The 25,178-nt window shown below is 31.4% G+C and overlaps 1 protein-coding gene across 1 annotated transcript; it reads right to left on the bottom strand.

The window, feature by feature from the left end:
- Nucleotides 1-4: 4 nt before the first annotated feature.
- Nucleotides 5-25,178, bottom strand: LOC131842645 (uncharacterized). The gene is made up of 8 exons (XM_059191215.1): nt 25,069-25,178; nt 13,210-13,332; nt 11,678-11,754; nt 5,159-5,299; nt 2,005-2,172; nt 1,486-1,670; nt 1,034-1,209; nt 5-200 (listed from the first exon to the last, which is right to left on the bottom strand). Exons 1-8 carry the CDS (start codon nt 25,176-25,178, stop codon nt 5-7), a joined length of 1,176 nt encoding a protein of 391 aa, XP_059047198.1.

Below are 25,178 nucleotides of genomic sequence, written 5' to 3'. Positions count from 1 at the left end.
AATATTATTGTACTTTAATTGCCATATATTTACACGTAGAAGGCACACCTTGAATATCGACACCTAGAAGTGATCCTAGTTTATTATATGATATCTCAAAGGCAGTGTCCCAATTTCCTTTCTCACACACCTTTTGTGCGAAACCTGAAGTACACCAAGCCCCTGTCAGGGGTATGTTATGTTCCTTGCACATCAATCGTCTGAAATAAATAGATATACAAGATCAAACATATTGACAGATCTTTATCAATTAAACAAAATGAAACTACAAAAATTGCTTTAGGATTAGTGAAGATTTAGTTTCCTTATAATGCCGTTGAAAATTACCTTTTTTTCAAATAAGTGCTGCTACGACCTTAGATTCTTGGCTTATAAGGGGAAAGTATTGAGTTTCGGGGTTTAAGGCGAGAGTTTGCCTGTTGTGTGAGTTTTGCGCTTACTTTTATATTATATTTTGAAGAATTGTTTGCAGAGATAACTACTTTCTATCGCTGCACTGTTCGCAATAAATCGTTACAAACTAAAGCACAGTATGCTTTTATAATAGATAATTTTAGTTTTGCATACTATTGGGTTCCAGAATAACTACAGTTCTTCAAATATTGCTACATAACTAAGAACAGTAAATGTTTTCTTCTGATTAGCAACAAGGACACTATACAGTAGATATCCATAGGTTACTGTAACAGCTTACCATTATAAAAAATATTTTGTTATACTATATTTGTGCCTACCTTCTTACCTAAGTCACACCTTTTTCAGCCTCCAAGCAGTTTGCTTGTAAGCTACATATGTTTCGATTATAGGGACAGATTAGGCAGTGAAATTACAGAACAAGAAGAATAAAGTCTTAGTCCTTTGGAATTGTAACCCACATTCAGTGGTTCACAGTCATCATATAATAACATGTTCTTCACTATATTTGTTGATTTCCAGCAGATGAGCTGTGAGTTTGTTTACTATTAAATTACATGAAAAAATGTGTTGCTATGATATTTGAGTACAGTTTAAAAAAAAAGCCACCATTCAATACCTGGCTTCTGCTTCAAAATAACAAATTCCAAGCTTCCTGTATTCAGGATGGACGATCATTCCCAAGTCCTCATAATAATGATTTATATTGTACTTCTTCATAATATCTTCAATACCAAACAGTTTATTATATATAGATAATATATCAATATATCTTTTTACTGCCTTTGTCTCTGCCTGTAATTTGTAATAAAAAAAAAATGTTAATTCTTGTGGTCAATAGTTTCATATACTCAAGGAAAATATGTTGTGAAATATCGGAAGTCACTTATGCATTGACTTTTTTTCGTCCCATATCATTATTGTAGGTTTCATTCGTTCATACTACCATCTAGTATTAAAGACAATAAACTTAATAGAAACATTTTTCTTACACTTCTTACGTCTTATTCAGCGGACATAATAAATAACTGAAATAAGAATTTAAAAGTAATATATATTTATGTTATCTACCTTTATATTATCATCCACATCTTCGATTGATTTTATTAGTTTAATCATAGAGGCAGCGACTATTTTTGAATGGGAATGATATTCTTTATCAGACATGTAAACTCTTGTAATGTAAGAAGGATGACTTAATATATCTGATATAATTTCTCTATATTCCCTGACAGCTTCTGGATCTTCACTAATACCTTAGTATATATAAGAGTATATATTAGCATAGATATTAGGAAAATATATAAAATTAGAGCACTTGTGTAGATGAGGTCATCTTTTCTTGCGTATTATTTATTTTTTAAAAAATATATAAATTATAAAAGCAAAACTTTATCAAAACATTTGTTTTGATCGGAACCGCTATAATCATTTACAAGATAATATATAATAAAAAGTAATTCTCAAAATGGTTGTACGAAAACGTCATTTACTAGAAATACGAGGAATTATGGAAATATAGCAAAAATAGAAGTCACGTAGTTTTCAATAAAATTAGAAAATAAAATGCTCCATAACATCGTATCTTACCTGCAATTTTGTGACCAATTTCTTCTTTCACATAATAATTCATTTTAAAATCTAAAAACGATTCCATTAGGTCTGCCGACAAGTTTTGTATATTCAACATTAATATACCGCCATCACTTTTTTTTAACTGCAATTTTGTACACAAATTGCTTTGATCCTGCGTAATACCTGAAATACAGGTTCTTATTAAATTCCTGTTATCAGTGATTGAAGCAATTCGCACGAAACGTTTTACAGTCAACATTGTTGCGAATCGATCTAAGACTTAAAATATCGCTTCACCTTATTTATAGCTTGATGCTTTAATGCACGTATTCGGTAACATGGCATATATAACATACAATGCTATTCTAGTAAATTTACACAGAAAACACATATATTCTTAAGGTTTAATCTGTATAATACGATTGAATTGGTTTTTCTGCCCCGTTGTACGTATAACTATCAATTCATATTATTAATTGAAATCAAATCTTAAAGATTTGATTTTAGATTACAATTTTCACCAGTAAATATTAAGACTTCTCTTTACTTACTTCCGAGTTTCCCACATCCTGGCTCAAAGCTTTTGTTCTCCCTCTTCCAAAAATATCGTCACCACAACTTTTTAAAGACTTTATATCTCTATTTTGCCTTTCCTCTCCAAAATACTCGAAGCTGTAGTCCACCGGCAATTATCTGGCTTTATCTCCATAAACAAACTATTAAGCACCTATCAATCAGGTTTTCGCCCTGGACACAGCACTACTACTGCTCTATTGAAAGTCACTGAGGATGTAAGGGATGGAATGGAGCAATCTAAATTAACTGTTATTGTATTAGTCGACTTTTCCAATGCTTTTAACACTGTTGACCATGATATCTTACTCAATCTTAATTTCATCATCAGTTGTTAAATGGTTTGCCTCCTATCTTCGTGGACGTCAGCAGGCGATTCGTGTCAATCAGTCACTATCGGATTGGTGCGATCTTGTCGCTGGAGTTCCCCAAGGCGGTATTTTATCTCCATTATTTTCTCTATCTTTATTGATTTCATTATTCTTAAATGCTCTTACCATTTGTACGCGGATGATCTTCAGTTATATTCTCAAGCTGTTGTGTCTAACCTTAGTGTTGCCATAGACCTCCTGAATATTGATCTTGAACATATTCGTAATTGGTCTTCGAGGTTTGGAGTGTCCGTTAACCCATCTAAGTGTCAGGCAATAGAGAGCAATCAACAACTCAACAAAATTGATACCTCCAATTTACCTCCAGTTCTTTTCAACAATCAACCAATCATATACAGTGCCCTAATCAAGAATCTTGGTTTGCTAATGGACAGCACTCTTAGCTGGAATAACTATGTAGGTGAGATAAGTCGCAAGGTCACTCTTACACTACGTAACTTATACAGACTAAAAAATTTCCTTCCTGTAAGTACCAAAATCCTCCTTGTCCAATCCTTAGTCCTCCCCACCCTTGATTATGCTGATGTGTGCTGTTCTGACATGAACGTTGATCTTCTAAATAAATTGGATCGTCTTCTGAATAATTCTATCCGTTTCATCTTTAATTTGCGTAAATTCGATCATGTCTCTTCTTTTCGTTCTCAGCTTAAATGGCTCCCTATCCGTTATCGTCGTAATATACGTATGCTATGCACACTATATTCAATTCTATACGATCCTAATTATCCTGAATACATTAGTAATAAATTTCATTTCCATGGGGACAACACCAATCGCTCTCTACGAACTTCCAGAAAATTCTTACTTCATATCCCGGCTCATTTATCCGGTCCATTACTCTTTCGCCGTTCAGGCTATCAAACTTTGGAATGACTTACCTCTTGATATCAAGACCGCCACGAGTAAAATTTCGTTTAAACAGAAATTGCGGGAACATTATTTAAATTTGTAACTTTTTTTTTTACTGTCTTTCTACCTTTTACACATCTTTCTGATATTTCCCTATAGCTCTCTCTATATTTATATATATATATTTTCTTACTTTCAACTTGAGGCTCTACTTATAATTTGATTATCAGATAATTATGTATTTATTTATATATAATATTTATATATTTATGTTTATATTTATACATATTTATGTATGTTTATTATTATATATATATATATATATATATATATATATATCTTTTTTTTTTTTTTAACATTACTCATTTATATTAGTGCGCCAACAATCTTTCTCTGCACCACTCATGGTTGACTGGTAGATAACGCCGCATGGTGTTAAGTCCGCCATATGTACACATTGTTTTTGTGCATTAAAGTTAAATAAATAAATAAAATAAATAAATAATATGTAATAAAATTAAAGAAATCTCTAAAAATATTTTTTGTAGAGTTACATATAGCTACCACATAATATAAATCTCAAAAATTTCACCTCCTTTCGTCGGGATTTGAGTAAAAGTAAATTCAGTTCTGCATTCCTCTCAATAAATAAAAATGGGCCATGAACCTTACAAAGGCTTTTCAATGGAGCTTATTTCAATGGTTATACCCTCCAAATTCACAATCGACACCTGATTACGAAGTCCATTCACGAGGTAGAGAGAAATTGTTACGTCGTACAAAATAAGGTGATTTATCGAACGTCGAGATGGACTGGAGCAACCCCCGAAATTCTTTGGCATAATAATGATCGAGTCAGTTGAGATTGGAACAAGATAGTTAGATAGTTAAGTCAAGTGCTTATGCTGCATTCTCCTGGTGGTTGCGGGTGCTCATGGGCGGCGGTAATCATTTACCATCAGGTGAGCCGCATGCTTGTTTGTCCCTTGTGTTATAAAAAAAATGTGACACAGGCGTAGTTGCGTGCGTTAGCTAGTTATTAACTATTCCTTTAGATTCGTTTTCTATGCCCCTATATCGTATTATAATTATTTAATTATTTATAATTTTTTTTGGTAATATACTCAGAATTTTTTAATCAACTCGTACGTGAATTAGTTAACGAAAACAGCAATTTAATTAGATCTAAAATATGTCAAAGAAATTTAGTATTTTATCATCATCTCTATTTAGTAGTAAAGAAGTAAGTAAGTAAAGTAGTAGTAGTAAGTAGGTAAAGAAACTAAAGTAATGTTTAGAAAATTTCATTATGAATACTAAAAAATACCATTACCTCTTTTATCTCACTTAACTACCGCAGTCAGTATTGACGTCCAGGTTATGGTCCGCAAAACATGAGATACATAATTCGCTAGGTTTATTCGAATCCAAAGAGTACATACCAGATTCGTTTGGTTTGTCAAAGTAGTCAGTTTTTCCATCACTAGATAGTCGATCTGAAATATAAATTGACACACAAAACTTTCGTTTTGGTTTGAACTTATGATTTAAGTCGAGGCAACGCGACTAAGTCGATAATGGCGACTTGTAGTATATTATAAATACTTAACTATATCCTGAAATTCTCTGTACCTAGCTGTCTCTATTGAAGTATATGTTACCCTCGTCAGGACGGGGTTCAGGTTTGTTTTGACCCTGACAACCGTTCTATGAAGATCTTTGTTTATTATTACGGCCTAATAATTCCCTTTATCTGAACAATTATGTGTTCTTGATAGCCCGAATTAACACTGCATTGATTGACATTTTCCAATTATTGATAACTCAACTATGATGGCAAAGTTTTAGTAAACTGTCAGGAAGTGTATCATCAGGGATTAGGGTTTTAGATATTTGAAATACATATATATCTATTACATGTAGAATAGTTATACAAGGTAACAAATATTTAATAATATACTTAAATCATTATCAATACGTTTCCCATTTCTCTATACCTCGACTAATCGAGGTGTAACACCTAGATTAATCGCAAGTTCAATAACTCTTTCAATTCTAAGTTTCCCTTGGACAGGTACTATGTAAACAAAAAGATTGGCTACCCATTGTTGTCTCTTAAAAATAATATTTTTTATTTATTTTATACATTAAAAATCGAAATTCATTGACAGAATTTAGGAGACAAGGAAAATGAAGACCTATACTATATATTGTATACAGATACTATGAGATACTAATATAATAAATAAAAGGTATATCTGATATATAGGCATAAGTACTATAGAAGTATAAATATACTTATTCTGAGAATTTATTTTGAAGAATATATAAAAATAAATTTTATTCCGGAACATGATTCCAATATTTCCAATATATAGGATTACATTTAATCTGACATGTTTGCGCCGTACTTTATAGCTACGACGGTGTTATTGAGATAATTGAAAATAAACAACTAGATCACACAGATATAACCTCTACAAAGCTCTTACATTTGTTTTCATAGTACAAAGTAATTTCTGATTGATTATTGAGTGGGCCTTGAATAACTTGAACTATATACTTCAGTTATGACCTGAAAGAAAATTTTATTAATATATAATATACTAACTGTCTCATCCTAGCTTCGCGTATAAAAATAAGGTAAAGAAAAGAATATTGTACCTTACCAATTTTCATTGATAAAACGGAGAAGCATTAAACTTTTAGTGGTCAATATTTCTCTTTTTTTTTTGCACACAAAACAAATTACGATTGGTATCGTGGTAAACTGTATCGTAATCCAACACTATCTATGTCTAAAAGCTAAATTATATAGATGCATGAAATATGCGCTAAATAAGGCTAGATAATAAAAAATACAGTTGTATTTACATGAATTGTAGTGCAATATTGCTTATTTTAATTAAAGTAGATTGCATATTCATATTTTAATTAAATTACAGAGTATTCATCAATGTGTATGTAAGCAACCGAAGTAATGTAATGTAACCTTCAAATATAATGTTTGTTTTATTCGAAAACAAAACACTTATATTAATTATTTAATATAACAGAAACAACTGCACAAATACGGGTTTCTTACCAACTCCACATTCGTTACGCAATCATTTGTATTATGACTAGGTATATATGGTAATATTGGTAGCTATTAATTTCTTTTTTGGTAAGGAAGAGTGTTTTTAAATGAAACTTGTGATCTCTTCCTATAAAGCGTTTATTGCAACAACTCAAACATTTTTTAATTACATAGGGATGGAGTCCCTGAAGGATCCACCCTTTTTATTAGTACTCATATGTGTCGCGTGATGAGCGATGCTTCTCACTGGTCGATTGTGTGATGCCGTCATCGACGCAACGTTTGACGTCGACCAGTGGTGGTTGAGGAAGGCGCCTGTGGTATTGAGTATTATACTGCTCACAGCAGATTTACTACTACTGTTTTAACTATTGCAAATACTCCGACTACTAAGCTAAATAAATTAAATCTAAATTAGTGTAGCTCCTACTACACTAATTTACTACTACTATATTAAGAGCTTAAATTCCTGAAAGATACGAGGTACTAAGACGAAAGTTGTGGCCATCGTAAAATATAATTGAAGTGCTTTGAACCTTATTGGTACACCTAAATACCAAAAACCGGTCAATTGCATAGGTTCCGTGCATACCATACTTTTGAAGAATGGATGAATCAGTCTCTCTCACTGATGCTAAATGTACGAAGATTATCTGTAAAAATGAAACGATGTACGCAGGCTAGATATCTATTTAAGCCCCTATATGAGTTTTTTTACTTCTTAGGACGAGACTAAATGTTTAGTGGTCTCTGAATATACCTGATCTCTCCCAATAATAACGCTGATTCCGGCTTACTTACATCATGCTGGCCAGTCGATTGTCGACTTATATTTTATTATATAACTACATATAGGAATACATTAAAATAACGGCAGTTTGCGATTAATATTATATATGACGATTATACTTAAAACACAAATTTCAGTTACAAAACATAAGATAGTGTAATATACCCACAGATTCCGATATGGTTAAATAGATATTTTGATTTCGGAATGTTTTCTTGTGATTTTTAAAGCAACTTTCTTTACCTTTATTCTCATCTTTATCTTTATTGTGAGCTCTCCATGTATAGTATTACATATATTTACCCTAAGGTAACAAGTTTATTAAATATTTTATTTTAAATCTATTTACCAAGGAATCCTAAACCTTCATTAAAATTTTAATACCGAAAAAGATTGTACAATCAAAGTAATATTATATAAAAATTGGCAGAAGCTGCAAAAGATATAAAACTGGCTATTGAAAACGCATTAACTCCTAATTAAAATACTTGATGAGTTACTTATTTTCTCAAAATTTAAATACAATGTATTTTTGATAATAGTATACAAATTGTACATCATATTGAATTGGGACTGACTATTAGTTGTGACTTTTGAAGTAACGATAATTGTGGGCGATAAATGAAACCAGGGAATTGTCGTCAGGTGTATATATTGTATATAATAATATAATAATAAGACACAAAGAAACGCTACTATCTAGAACCAGGAAGGGAAACCGAAAGGAATTATAGAAAAAAGTGACAATTTAGAATAGAATTTGGTATTTGAAATATGAAGCTTATGAAATAGAATATAGACTATGTAAATAAGTGGCCTTTATTCCACAATAATGTAATTCTAGTTGGTGATAAGTAGGAACCGTCGCCAATATATAATCAGGCCCCTGTTCCCCACTGGGTACACTGGGCACATGCCCAGGGAAGGATTGGGGCTCCCTAATCTAGTTTAATTCCTACTCCATCACCAAACGATAACCGATAGCTACTCTAGTCTCGCCTGAAAATCAGTCTTAACAAATGCTTACCGACTGTGGTCAATTTATTCGTTATTGTTATTTTTTTATAAATGTCTAGCAAGAACTTGAAACCCTCATCGCATAACAACTTTTTAAAATTATTATTTATTTTTGCCCAGTTTATTTTGAAGGTAGGGCATCCCCCATATATCCCCCATATATACATCATTAAAGAGTCGTGTTCAAAAATGAATTTGTCTATTCTAACAAAATAGTGCTTTATTACTATAGTTATAGGGGCCTCCTTATCCTAATGTGCCCAATGCCTGTAATAGGTGAAAGAGGTCCCTGTATAGTACACGAACGGAATTATTGATATTACATTATCATGTGAAGCATATATTATAATCCAATATGCAGTATACTACTGCAGATATGATAATCCAATAAGTTCGTGTTGTCAAATAATTAGCCACATATTGTAACCTCGGCACAAATTATTCACTAATTAATCAAACAATGGGCAATTAGGTACGTTAAAAGGTATCATTAACGAATAGTCTTTTTTGTCACTCAATTGGATCTCAAAATGATTAGGGTTAATTTTTTCCAATTAGTATATATACTTCAGCATAACTATGCTGATATAACTTGAAAAGAGTTGATTTCAATGTGGCCACCAGACATGAGACAGCGTTCATACAGATACCTAAAGAATTTTATATTATAACTGAAATGATAAACAGGTATAGTTATCCATATCTCCTTCAGTAGAAAGTATATTTTGTGAAAAATAATTAAACTGAAGCTATGTGGTTTGCAATTCCACAACGCGACAATATGCAATAATTTAAAACGTTATTATTTTATTTCTAGGTATAAATACGTTTGTCCTGACTGATTATCAATATATAGCCAAAACTATGTATATATGATATAATTAGAGGTATTGTAAATTCTCGACGTTGTGGTGAACGCAACACGTGGCAAGCCCACATAGCGCTCGGTATATTTGTATCCAACGTGGCTAGCTTACCGTCTCTCGGATTAATATCATCTTATAGTTTTAACGATATGATGTACCTTATCATAAATATATAACCAATAAAGTATTCAAATGATAGAGATTAACGACGTCACAATATACGTCATAGTATAGTCCATGTCCAATATATATTCTCATATTTAAGATTGTGAAATATTTCTGCTAAAATATTATTTAAACATTAATGACTTTATCATTTCACTCCCGTGATACTACTCATGCATACCATTCCGGATCAATAAAATGTCATTACTTCTTATTCTGTATTTATTTTACACTAGTATAGTACTACCACAGATAACATAATATTACATAGTACTACTAATTGCAATATTATGTATTACTACTTATTATAGAGAATATATTATTTTATTTCGTAGTTAAATGTAGGTAATTGGCTATAACGTAATATTATATATTTTAGAAGCAACGGCGTACAGCCGATCTGTCAGTGAAACCATTTATTACGCGTTCATGAATTGATTGCCATGAAAATTGGCATAGAGAACATTTATTATATTATAAGTCATAAATAATTTCACGTCAGCGCAATCGTGCATACTTTTCGAAGACGTCAGAAGTGCCTAAATAAAACAGCTATGGAACAAATAATAATATAATCTTTCATACTTTAGCCGTAGTGATTTCCCCGCGGTATAAAAGTATCATATGCTTAACTGTGTCTAGTAAAACTTTCCAGATTTTGCCTACTAAATAACAGGCCCAAAATCAATCACAATTTTATTCACTTCTTTAACTTAATTGAGGCAGTGAACTTGTAACAAAGTACCGAAGCTTTATCCTAATTTATGTTTAAAATATAAATTGCCTACTGTTATTGTTATTCCATAAGGGGGTAGGTAGAGATATTATCATCCGTTAATGCTAATATTTTGATATTTCCCTGAGTATATACTTATTTGAAGACCATGAGGCAGGAGATGAGCCTACTATCTCTCGTACATACGATGTTTCGATTAATGTTTAGAAATATAGGTTAACACATAATTTAAAGGTTTCAGTTTGATTCGAACACAATACCCATGGGGTAACCCAGAAAAGCAAACCACTAGACCATGACGTTCTCAATGTAACATAGAACTTGAAGCTAAATTCAGATTGAAGTAACTCGTAAAACGCCGAGGGATCCAAAGGGGTCAGATTTAGATTGTAAACATTTTACAACTTCATTCTCATTTGTTATATTCGGAGCGTTTCAGCTGAAAGCTTAAATTACCATTTAAATTTCAATATTACAGGAGGGTTTATTAGAATTTAGTTTAGAGTACCTTCATAATACTCTGTCAATTGCAAACAGAGTACGGTTGCTCCATAAATATTCTCAACTATTTAAGATCTCAGCATAAACTATTTCTGATATTATTGGAAAAGCAATCAAGCAGACGGTCCACGTGATGGTAAGCAGTCACTACCGCCTATAGACATAAATAACCCTACGAACATCACCTTATCATGTGACACCTATGATACCAATCACGCGGTTTAATTGTAGAGGATTATGTAAGATGTCATGCCTCTTCTCTTGTTATTTCTACTGTACAATGTAAATAAAAATTTTGCTGGCGATGATACAGGATCAGATAGTATACCGTGGTACATACCAACATCAAGCCGATACAGTCCAATTTTTTTTTAAAACAATTCACTTTTATCAATGTTCGGACACACTCCATTAATATGTGATGCAGATCTTCTATAGTATTGCATGTTTCGTAGTTGGGGGTATTCGATTTATGCATTAAAAAGGCAAATGAATTTAATGGATAATGTCCGGAACGCAGCCTTAATGCTGTGACGATTAATTTTCTATTGTACTTAATGAAATGAAACCAGGGTACATGAGGAGGCTCACATTGTAAACTTTTATACAAATACCCTTACATTTTGACCTTTCATCAAAATAAGTTTTCCATTTATAACGACTAATGCCCTTATACTTTTTAAAAATTTCATAGTGACTAGGTAACATGTCAGTACTTACCTAATCCTTCTTCTATAGCTTGTTTTGCATACATGTCAACCTTCTTATTTCCTGTCAAACCTATGTGCTGGTACCCACTGCAATATCAAGCACATGCCTTCATTAACAAACTCATTAATTTGATTAAGAATTATGTATGCTATAGCTATTCCGATTTTTCAAGATCTACATTTTAATATGTGATGCAACGCACTTTTACTATCTGTAAAGATCACTGTTCTTTTCTGGTTTAATTTGAAAGCTATATATGTTATTACTGTGGTTATGTATAAAGTTAGTAATAAGTTTCGGAAAATATGACTAATAGACTGAAAGAAGTGAAGAACTGAAAGAACAGACTGTAATCTGTGGTTTTTTTAAAGAGCCATAAGGTTTAATTAAATCAAACAAGAGGAAGGACATAGGCCGCCTTCTTTCTTTATTAAGCATTCGATGTTACGATTTGATACGGGTTGTTAACTAGTTCATAATATTCAAACGGTAACAATAAATAATAGTCTGCACATATAGGTTAGTAGTTTTATATTTTTTTTAATATATTATTAAAAAAATAGCGAATTCAGAGGCTTCCTTTTAAACGTTGCGTCGGTTGATGAAAGATGTAACTAATGGTATTTTCTTTTCATTTTCCTATCAACTATTTCATTGCCTTTTCAATGTATACTATACTGCAGTAAGTAAGAAAGAGATAGCTACATCTACTGTTATTCAATATTAAACAAAATGGCAATTGATAGGGTCTGAAATGGGCACACTAAAAGGGTCCAAATTAATAAATGTTTATGTGACAAGGAGGTTACTTGGTAGTAATAGGTACAGTTGCCCAAATAAATAAGTATAAAATGAAGAACTCAATGAGTAAAGTGAGAATTAATATAAATAACGGTAACAAAGGCTATAGATGTATGTTGTACATAAATTATAAAAAGAAATCTGTATTTTAGTAATTTGGTATCTGTACTCTGATTAATATGTAATAATCGGTAATCTGATTGGTCGATTGTAAAAAATATGAAGCATTTTCTATGGCATTATATCTATTTTCCCATTTGAAGCTAGAACTATGAAACTTTTTATTGGCATTTTGGGTTTAGATGATTACATATTTTTTTAATATTTGGTCAAAGTTACTTTTCCACGCGGACGAAGTCGCGGGTACAGCTAGTATTTTATAAATTAAACAAACTTAGTGGTCTTAAAATAGCTACAGGAATTTATAACATAATAAGTATTCTACAATAAATTTTAACTTACCGAAATATATATGTCGGAGTAGGAAAGCAGGAATACTTTTTAAAAAGCTGCAGAACCGTTGACCTATAATAGGATCATCGGTTCTACTAGTGGTAGTAGTTTAACATTACATTAAAATAATAAAAGAACAAGCGAAATTAGATTAGTTTATTATTATAATAATAATCTCTAAATATGATTATAGTCTATCTTTCATTTTATTTTATAACACAATACTTTTCTATTGTGATTATAATTACAAATTGATTCTACTAAAGTAACAAGAGTTTTCAACTTACTTCCACGCCGCTCGAGCACCGAACACCGAACTGTGGTCAAATCGTGTTCCCTCCAACTTGAACGCGCGCTCAAGTCGGAAGGTGTCGATCGCCACAGTGCCGGAAGTAAAATACCATTTTTGCCTAAGGCTTATAATTAAACAATAATAAAGCGGCATAATTACTTAAATTACCGTCTAGTTATTCTAATAATATTAGCAATTAAATAAAGCCATAAACTTGTAATATTAATAAATTTGACTTACACTATTAACCGAATCATCCGGATGTTTTTCATGTTGATTTTAGTTAACAACTTAAATGCAAAATAATTGAACATTACATTATTGTTAAAAATAACTTTTTGGTATTTAAATTTAAATCAAGATGATTGCATTATTTTCTTTTTAAAATGGTTACAAGATTTTATCAAAGTTTTAATTATTGTGAAGGAAATCCGCACGCAAATGGCGGACGTTACGCAACATCCGACATTCGCTCGACATAGATAAATTTATTTACAATTCACATAACAATTGCTTAATTCATAATAAATTTTAATATTTAATTTAGTTTTTACTATATTTAGTAATTTTAAATAACAAACATAAGTTATTAAAAAGGACTGATAATGACGCCATCTAGCGGCATTAATTGAAGCGATTATGCGTTGATATTAAGCCGCATGGTAGCTCCATCTATCGTCCTTATATTAAAGATGTAATGAATGTGATTCAGTTTCTATTAATGTTGATAATCAATATGGTAAATCAACAACAGCAGCGTCATTCATCTCCTTATTTTTATTTTGTGGGTTATAATGTAGCTGCGGCGACATATAATATACGTTTATATATGTTAGCTGAAAATCTCTGTGTACCAGCAATAAAATATTTACGATATGCATCTAACTGTACTGTTCGTACCCATTAGTAGGGCAACACTTGATTGAGGGAAGGTAGGATATAAAATAAGCATACTATTTCGGGTGTTTCCTCCGTCTGTTTGTAATTGAACAAACAACCTATGTATCTATTGAATATGTAATAAATAAATATATTATTATTACACAAGTTGTGTATCTCGTGATTGATCTAACGATGTGACTAGTATATGCCAGTTGTAAACATCAAATTCGTCCGAATATAAAATTAAAATTTGAAGATATTTTGCCTATTAGACTGATTGTTATTTTCGCAAATATGACTATTAAAAAAATATGTTTATACTATAAAAAAAGGTGTTGAACGGTAAAAATTTAGAGTTGTACGTATTTTTTAATGCCGAATCATAAAAAAAATATAAATATTTCCTTATCACTTAGAGGTATAAAAAATAGATTACAACCTATTCCCGGACCTATCGAAATCTGTTAAGCCAATTCGGAGAAGTATGATAACTAATACTGTGTCTCTAGATTCTTATATATTAGAGAGAGACTAAGGTATATTTTAAGTATTTCAGCGGAACTATTGTGAGATCCTTACTTAAAAGCAGTATTTCTTTATTCCACCAGTATGCCGAAGCTATAGATTTATGTTTGATCGTGAACCAAGCCAAACTACTGCACTGTACACAGTAATTCAAAATTCCGAGTGCGCGGTCAACATACAAGTTGAATGCTATTTTTTTTATGGAAAAGTAAATTGCTAATACATTTAGTTTACACCTGATAATCTTTCGAAACTAAGTACATATATCTTTGTGAATATATTTTCATAAGTAAAGTTAAAATTTTTGATTAGCAATATCGTTTGTAACATGTATCTTTCGCAAAGGCCGGCAAGACTCTTCAATTCTTCTGATTTTACAAGTGCTCATGCACTACGGTTATCACTTGCCATTAGGTCAACAGTAGGTAAACAGATCAGCCAACCGTCTGCTTTACATATCTTGCAACATAATATTGTAAGTAGTCCAGATTCGAAGTAAATTGAAACTATTACAGTTATATCAGCTGCCGTGTAATACAGTATTTGTGTAATTATAGTATTGATATCGACCCGACTGCTGTATTAGTCTAGCATAGATAGATCCACAATCACACACAATCATAGTTAAGGTAATCGTCCTCATTGTAGTCAATCACTACAATGAAGACGATTACCTTTATTTAAATGTAATTTCTACACGTTTGTTACGAAGAAAGTGATTTCTGAAACCAGAACAAATGAGAATGAATAAAAATATACATACAAAGTTTTTTTTTTGCTAGGAATGGTTACGTGCTGAAGACGAGATATACGAGTCAAGTCATAATTGGATATTAGTTTAGGAACGTAGGTATATACAAACGAGAACATATATACAAAAATGTGCTGATTTGCTAATTGAAGATGCGCTGATCGCACTGTGTTTTCTATGTGTATTATTAAAATAAATTAAGTATCAGTGTTTGAGGTGTGAAAGATTGTTATAATAATCATTATTCTTTAAGTAACGTGATTAAACATTTCATTGTATTGTATTAACAAGCATCACTAGTAGTGTCTGTCGATTATCTGAAACTATATTATCTGAACACAGATAATAATTAAATGTGAATATTGGTTTAAAACTTCCAACTCGAATCGTTAAATGAGGGAGGAAAAGCATGCAACAGTTGAAACACCCCAGAATAGACAAGGTAGCAGAATAAAGTGCTAGGAGGGTTCTATTTTCTCCCCTTTTTAACACTGGCTTCGTTGATGTACAATTTACTAGAAGGGTCACATGTATCTATAATAGTTTATTATAATAACTATTTTATCTAGAAACTTTATTATTACTCCTTGTTTAGTGGATTATGTCGTTGTCTTAATAAAATCTGATGTTATTATGTAGAAATCTCATATAACACTAGATGTAACTATCTAATTGATCTGTTTTCTCACATAAAATAGCATATATCCTCGTTATACAGTCTATCTTTCTATTCTAATTATTTAATTTTATTGAGTTCAGTTCAGTCATAAAAATGGTACCTATCGACATTTAATATATTTTATTTATATTGAGGAAGAGCATCCTCAACCTAATACAGGTTTGTATAAACTTCATCACTAGTAAGCACTTTTTGCATTGTATCTTGTTTTGTGAAATAATCTATATGTATTAGTAAACTATTGCTAGTACACAATGAAAATCTTTCTCATTTATAATAATGAAATGAATTAGATATACAGAATGTCGAATTTAATTTAATTTAAGTAATGTATCAAGAATAACGGATAAACGGTATGCGGAAACACAATTACGAGTATGTATCTATGTACACGAGTGCGCTTGGCTTGCATTAATTCGTATGAGGTAAAACTTGTTAACTGGAATACGTACTATTTTCATTTTACACAACTTTTAGTGCAAATAAAATGGTTATTAAAACGAACTAACACGGTTTATTTACATTTTCGGAGAATTTTCATCGTATACTTGAGCCAGGGTCTGAACTTCCGCACTATTTTTACTCTATGCAACTTTTAGTACAAATTTGAATAATAGCGGTTGTTACGTATGTCGTATGTAACTAGTAGTGCAAATAAAATGGTTTTCAAGTGAACCAACGCGGATTTTTTACATTTTCTTCGTATACTTTAGCCAGGGTACGTAGTTCTGTACTATTTTCACTCTATGCGACTTTTAGTGCAAATTTAGATAATAGCACTTGTTCAAAAGAAGGCTGAAGTGCGTTAGTACTTCATATTCGTTACTTCATACATTTTGAAGATTTCTACTCTAAATATTCTTATATTATTCAAATAGTACTTAGTTCTCCAGATTGACAATGCATTAAGGTACTACAGTCGTCACATGATAACGTGATGTTCATAGTACTCTTCTTATATGTAGGTGACGGCTTATCATTAGGTTGATTTTTAGTTAATGGCAAGCATAGCTATCCAGTTTAATAATTAAAAATAAAAAAATATTAACTTATTCCTTAATAATTAACAACGATAAATATATATTAGTATTAATACTATGAAAGTGAAACAAAAGTTTTACAATTTATAAAATTTACATTAATATAATTGTGACATTGTGAGTGTTGGAAGTATGCGATAAAATTATTGCTTGTTATCTACGAAGCACTAAAATATCAATTCAATACATACATATAGTATAGCGATGCTGACTCGAGCAGCTATTTGCATACGTTAGATGTATTCCAGTGCTTTACATGGTACCCGTGTCACTAGATAAGCGGAGTGTAAATGTTGTGTTAAGGTAGTGTATATAGACGGTGTCTTACAATATTAGATACATACTATGAATAGTTCTAATTTGAATATCTCTTTTGACAAGTGACACATTTAATAAATTCGGAAGGTATGACATTTCTAAGGCGAAGATACTAACTAAGCATTTATCAGCTACGATAAATGCTTAGTTGCTTGTATAAACAGCGATAACAAAAAAAAATCTCTCTCCATAATATTATTTTTAAATACAAATAAGTTATGTCCAAAATTTCAAGATTCATGTACTGTAATAGATATGTATCAACAGTCACTTCGGACAGGTTTCTAAAACTCGAATAATAAATACTAATGGACTATTTGGTTACAATATGAACTGAATTCAATTATATTAAAATAAGTTTTAAATTAAATTATTACAAAAAGAAACGGCAAAATTGCGCACATGACATACGCGTACAATGTACAAAAACATCAAATCTATTGTGTAGAAGTACTTTTATTAAATTTCTTTTTAAAATAAATACTAATTGATCTTGTTCATTTTTTTTACTTTGTTGTAATTGGCTAATCAAAATTATTCGAAATTTGTATTAAAACTTCCTTTTGAGATCGTTTTTTATAAGAATTTTCATTCAATATAGGTGTGAATATCCAAACTTGGAACACACTGTTGGTAAAAAGCTGCTTATAAAATTGACAAGTATTTAATATTAAAACTACAGTTTATTGTACCTAGTTAACAGAACGGGCGGCGCCTGCAACCCGCGCTCGTCTGGTATTAAAGTTTTATGTTTTGATGTTATGGAGATTGCACATGCGTGTTGATGACTGTATCTTAATTTAAAATTATTTATATTATATTCTTACTACTACTTGCGATCCACCTTAGCTTTGTACGGGTGTAAAATGTACATATATACATTAGTAAAATAATTAAAATGTATAAACCTTCCGGAAGTTCTTTAATTATACTGAAAATCGTACCAAAATCTACTGCGCAGCATCGAAAAAAACAAGAAACAATCAGAAATAAACACCGACTTTGTTGTATTATGAATTTATATTGAGTTCAGTTTTTCGATAAACTTCTTATTTGACTATCAAACATAAATAGAAGTAAAACAATGATAATATTCGCAACAGGAGAATCGACACGTAAAACAGTCCTTTGTCTGTAAAATATATGGAAATCATAATTTCAAAGGACATTTAAAAGAATAATATTATAGAAGAGTAATACGTAGCAGCAATAGGTATTATTAAATGACATCCAAATAAATATTGTTAAAAATAAATACAATATTGTTGAATCGATACGATATAGAAAACTTCAAGAAAAGAGCTTATTCCTTCTTAAAAGGCCGGCAACGCACTTGCAAGTTCTCGGGTATTGCGGGTGCTTATGGGCGGCGGTAATAACTTACCATCAGGTGAGCCGCAAGTTGGTTTATCCCATATGTTATAAAAAAATATATATCTATATTTATCAAATGTAACAACCTCTTTAGATGACAACTGCAACGGCTTGCTAGTTGAAAATTTATCAGTGTTTCAACGCGTAACATAAGCTTACTGTATGGTTGGTACTTTGTGAGTTGGCGACATGTGGTTTTCCCTTACAGTGTTAAATTACATTTCTAATAAGTAGGAAACAATAGTTACATAGATTAGAAATGTTACAATGTTACTTATACTATTAATAATGTCTTAATGCACACAACGCCATTTAGTTCCAAGTTAAGCAGAGCTTGTGTTATGGATACTACTATAGATAACTGATAGAAATAAATAGATATTTTTTTGTAAATACATATGCAATATTATGTATATATTAAAACACCCAGACAAATACAAACAAGTGAAGAACACAAGAACTCAAGATCGTGGTTTGTTATGGGTGTTTCCAATATCGGAAAGTTAGTTGGAAATATAAATTGACAGTCAATTAGATCTCGCTACCTTTTGGCGTATGTTGTGATACCTACTATCAGGACTTCCGCCAAAAGGTTCTGATATTACCTCTGCCTGTGCTCTATACTGCTAACTTTACTACATAGTGTTTGATGTTTCAAGTGGTCACAGGCTTCGGTAACCGTTTACCATCAGACGAGTCCTATGTCTGTCACTATTGTGGTGTAAAAAAAACTGTAGTATTTAGCATTACGTACATATTAAAAATAAAAAACACACAGGCCGATACAAACAAATATACTTATGAATACAAATGTTTGGGCCGTGCGAGGAATCGAACTCGCGACTATCGGAAGTAAAGCAGTGTCCTAAACAGCTAAACCACCGACAAAGTCAAATCGTCGTATTATGTTTAATACATTTTCTAAACTGAACGAAGCGGCAGAAAATGCGTACTTAGATAGAAAATCTATAGGTCTGTATTTATTTAGGCTCAGGTTAATCGATCGAAGCGTGAGCCTTACAACATTGAGTGGTCGGCCTCTAGAAAACGATAATCCTTTAATTGAATCGGATTTACTTACCAAATACAATATTTGAATTTATCTCTGGGACCTGAAATATTTTTAATCTATACACTTCAAAGTTAAAATCCTGTCATAGAGAACTCTGTTGGCCTCTTATGCATGTGATATTATTTTATCACAATTCCTAATTCGGCATGGTACTTCAATTTAAAAAAAAAGTGGCATTAAACTCAACAGGTACCTACATTATTTTTGACGAATAAATAACTGAACGAATCTTAATGAAATTAAACGTGTAGCTATTTTTATCTAAAAAAAAACGGACGATGTCGCAGGAAACAGTTGGTTTTATACTACCTTTTCACAGGTGAATAACAGATTATAATATTTATCATGAAGATTGTATCACGAGGACGGAGATAGGCTGTCGATCTTATTAAAGATCATCTCTATAAAAGCAGACGAAGTCGCGTGTAGTAGTAGTCGGTATAGCACCGCTTGTATATAATATCACAAGTGAAAAACGTATGTGTGTTCAATAGCTCCCAAAAGAAAAGCTATCTACTCCTAGTTTTGTATTACATATTTGACGACGGTTGACACTTGAAATTTCTTTATTGATCTACCTACATATTGATATCAATATCATGTCATCGATACCAATACCTAATACTAAAGGGTTTGTTTGTTTTAACGCACTAACCTCCGGAACTAATACTGTGACTAAAAAACTTATTCCTTTTAAAACTGATAGTCAATGCGGACGACCTAATGATAAATAGTAACCGGCGCTTGTATACATACATGAATAGTATCACATCGAACATCACGTTATCATGCGACGCCCGTGATACCACTCATGCCTTACCATTCCCGAGGACTAAAATATTATGCCTCTTATCTAGTTATTTTATTGCCTAATCCCACCCTAAGACCGAAATAATGGTTATAAAGCAAGCTGCTTGACTGCTGAAATATAGGTACTATGTGAGACTGAGATACCCACATAGGGGACTTTTTGCAATGTTGTAGCAAAAAGTAGTCATTAAATATTTAGAAGAAAAATATTCAAAAGGGAAAATAAAGAAATACAAAATGCGATGCGATGCGATGCGATGCGATCCGGCATATGATAATTGGCCCAGAGACCCAACGTAGGCGCCATTTATTTTAACTAGTACACGCTACTTTGTCCGCGTGGAATTCTGCACATTACTTTATTATTCTAAAATAAAAGTAGCCTAAGTTACTCCTTATTACATCATCACCTACCAATAAAAGTTTAGCCAAAATCGATCTAGCCAAATCAGAGATTAGCCGGAACAAATAGACAGACTGACAAAAAAAATATATTTTGGTGTATGTACTGTATTTATATTCATATGGATGTAGTAAAAATCGGTTATTTCAATATTACAAATAGAAACTCATACTGTATAGATTAAACGGCGAGTGAAACTGCGGATCACAGCTTGTAGTAGGTACCAATATAATATTCTGCTTGTTTTGTATTACGTCAAGGAGATTTAAAAATAAATACTTTTTTACTCTTAAGAATAATAAAAGTTCAGATGTTTGATATATTATCATTTTACCCCGCCATTATCTGTGTTTGATAGGTATGCGGGTTATAATCAGTATACGACGACTTTGTTGATTAAATTCTGCGCCTATTAAAAAACTTCACATTGTTTATATATATAACCAAATACCGTCTTGATTGTCGCAAAAAATGTTACAATATTTTTCACTTTTGTGTTATTCTTTTTAATATATAGAACAGTATGTTCTAAGTTAATTTGAGAAATGGAGGATAACTAAAACAGCTAAAAGCCAAGTCTATTTATAGACTTCTTTATTCTGGACTTCGTAGTGTATTTTTTTTAATTATATGTTTGTGGGAAATCTTGTAATGGCGTTATACTTACACAATACGTAATTTGTTGCGTATATATATATATTTATATATATAATATATAGCTTATATAATATATAAGCTCTACGGACACACAAATATATATTATATATATTTGTGTGCTACTAACGTTAGTGATATAATTGTAATTGACTCACAAATTAGGTAATTTTCTAAAAAAAATTGTGTCCCTGTAAAATATTCGACCATTTCTTTACCGTGCCACATAATACAGTCCGCAAAGGATGACATTTCACATTCCTGGTTGTCCCGTATTCCTAAGGGGAAAATCTCAGTGCTTCAGAATGGAGTTTAGGTATATACCTACTAAAGTGAACCAGAATATATTTAAAATTGGATTGCGGTAGCCAATTGTCGTCGCGACTCTTTCAAATTGCTTTAAATGTGTTTCTAAAGACTTGCTCTTTATTTTACTTCAACTTCAGCTAACTTTGTATTCAGATAGTCGTGATTTTATTACGTGTTCATTATATAAATGAAAACATCAATTTCTGCAGTGCAAGATGAAATATTATTACAAAGTACGTATTATTATTATTAACAAGAGAAACTAAACTGTTTTAAAGGAATCGGCGTATAATGAAAAATATTCCACAAATATAGGTGTATCTGTCCTTCTTTTCAACTGTGTTTCGTCTTTTTATGTTTAAAAAAATCTGAGAATAACAGATAGGGTGACGTATTCTTATACATATTTTACTACATCAGATAGAAAAGTGATTTAGTTTGTCGCCCGGGCCACTAATATACTGTCTACCAACATGAACGAAGACTACTGGCCCGAGAAAGTAACGCATGGGTACTACCGTGACAGATTACCAGCATCAGTGTTATGGAATGGAATCAAAATTAGTATAAGTCATTTCAAAAGATATATTCATACATATTATTGCACTTTACTATTTTGTATATATCTTGGTTTTTGTTAAGACAATATTGTTATAATATTGAGTTTTTTTTAGTATTAATATTTTTCATTATTGCTTTTCATTTTCATTATGCTTGCAATAATGAAAAATATTATAAGTTTATATCCTCCAATTCATACATATAATTTAACAGCATTCTCAATTTACCTATAAAAGGAAATAACATTTATACTAGGATAATTTACAATCATTTTATTTCACTGACTAAAGTTCTTGGCTAAAAGAAAATGCTTTATATTCAACAAGTCGCTGAAATGAGAAATTACATAAGGAAGTATGGCGTAAAATCCTCCTCGAATAGAAATGACAGAGCCCAAAAGAGTTAGTGGCACACATTTTAATACGTTGCCGAGTTGAATGCGGACGCGGACAATCTGCCATTTTTAATATCTCTCAGTCTAAATGCGTTTCATTTGTAGAGCCAGAAGACAGCGGCAGGTAAATTATTGTCCACCACTTAAGGTCTCGAAAACCCTGTTTTTTTCCTCTTATAATAATAACCCAGAATAATTCATATAGCGCCAGTCTCACACTAAGCAGAGTTTGTAAAATGGGATCGAAAAAAATATGTACTTAATATTACATATATTATTTGTAAATAGGTACATAGAAGACATTCAGGCGAAAATCGAATTCGCAATTATCATAAGTTGGGTTGTGTACCTTATGACAGAGACTGAAATATACCTTAATTTAAAAACATTCGATGATTTGTAGTTATATAGTACTAGCCGACCCGGCCATGCGTTGCTGGGGCTAAGATTCTTGAATAAAATAATATTTCAACTATAAATTGAGATGTAAGCTATCCTATCTTTCAAATTGGATCATATTGCACACAATATGCAAATCAAATTTGCAATCGGTTCAGTAGTTTAGGAGTCCATTGCGGACAAACAACGTGACACGTACTTTTTATATATAAAGATTATGTTTTATATAGTATTGTTTTGTTATTCAATATATATGTTATTTTTTAAAGGGATGATAATCAAATGGTAGTAGCCGTCTACGCTGAACGAGGGAGTACCAATGAAAAATGTTAAAATACCACGATAACTTCAATAACTGAAGGTCAAAAAGCACATACAAAAATTTACAACCATAAGTCTGCTACTACCGAACATTTGCTTAATACTCAAAATCAGGAACAAATCACTCGATTAATTTGCATGTGCAAAAGTCCTCTTTCACTATTTTAATCATTCTGTACTCATGTATATTCTTTCATACAAGTCAAGCTTTATTTAATTATTAATTAAAAGTAAACAAAATATTTCAACTTTTTATCTTCATATCTATTACGTATACCTATGGAAAACCGGGGCAGAAATCTAATTTTAAATGTCAATGTGGAAAGGACATAGTTACTGTATAGTCCGCGGGGGTTAGTGTGTTTTACTTGTTGTTTTTAAGTTGTCAGTTTTCATGTTACTCTTCAACTTTTGTTGTTATGTCTCTCGGCGAATACACCGTTTTCTTTATAAAATATACCAAGTTTCTTGTTTAAATTTTAAGTAGTTTTTGTTTACAGACTAGCTAAGTATAAAATTTTATTTATTGACAACAGAACTTTTACTAAAATACCATTCGTAATGTTTAAATAATATGTTAATTATATACTTATCATGGACATAGAAATTTTGTGCATTTCCCAGCACATTAAATATATATCCAGAAATTAGTGAAAATGAAGTCTCTACCTATTCGCCTTACCTATCTACCTACATATCTATTTGGACAAAAAAGTAATGGATATTATTTATATTAATCAATGTACACGTATAGACAATCGTATTAAGTTTATTATTTATTAAATATTTACCAAGTTTCTTACATTGTATCTATATTTTCTCAATACAATTACACCAATTAGCACATGTTTTGTTTTGCATTAAAATATTTAGAATATCATATACCTAGACAGGTAGGTACCATACTATACTATCAAAAATAAACATTACAAAAAGCTGATATCTATTCAGGAAATTAATTTTTTAAATTGATCTTATTGAGAAATTAACCCGAAACTGTATTAAACACAAAAGAAAAGTACCTATCAATCAGCCACCAAGATCAAAAACGGCTAAAATATATAAATGTAGTAAGTGAGTGATGCGTATGAACTTAACATGCTAGCTAGCAAGACAAAGAAAAAGATAGAAATTTCTTTTCAATTTTTTAGCATATATAAGTAGACTTGTTCTTTGAAAATCTATATATAAAAATAACTTGTAAATATTCATAATTAATTAGTGAATTTAAATTAAAAAACAATATATTATCCGAACGCACTAACCACGGCTGCTGAAATCAATTCTGATTGTCCATCAATAGCAGCTACTTACTGAATATATGGGAACTATACCTGTACATTTCAGGTACGTAACAGGTACAGGGAGGGTGGGAGGGAGCCGACTGGAGCAGTGCAAGCGTCGTCTCCGCCGGTACAGGACGCCGCGCGGGCTCCCTCCAGAATTCCAGATCCTACGTGAGCCACGAACAT

This window comes from Achroia grisella, unplaced genomic scaffold (genome assembly GCF_030625045.1).
Source record: "Achroia grisella isolate CSIRO2021 unplaced genomic scaffold, CSIRO_AGI_Agris_v1 utg241, whole genome shotgun sequence".
NCBI classification, from domain to species: Eukaryota; Metazoa; Arthropoda; class Insecta; order Lepidoptera; family Pyralidae; genus Achroia; species Achroia grisella.
This window is presented reverse-complemented; position numbering and strand designations above follow the sequence as displayed.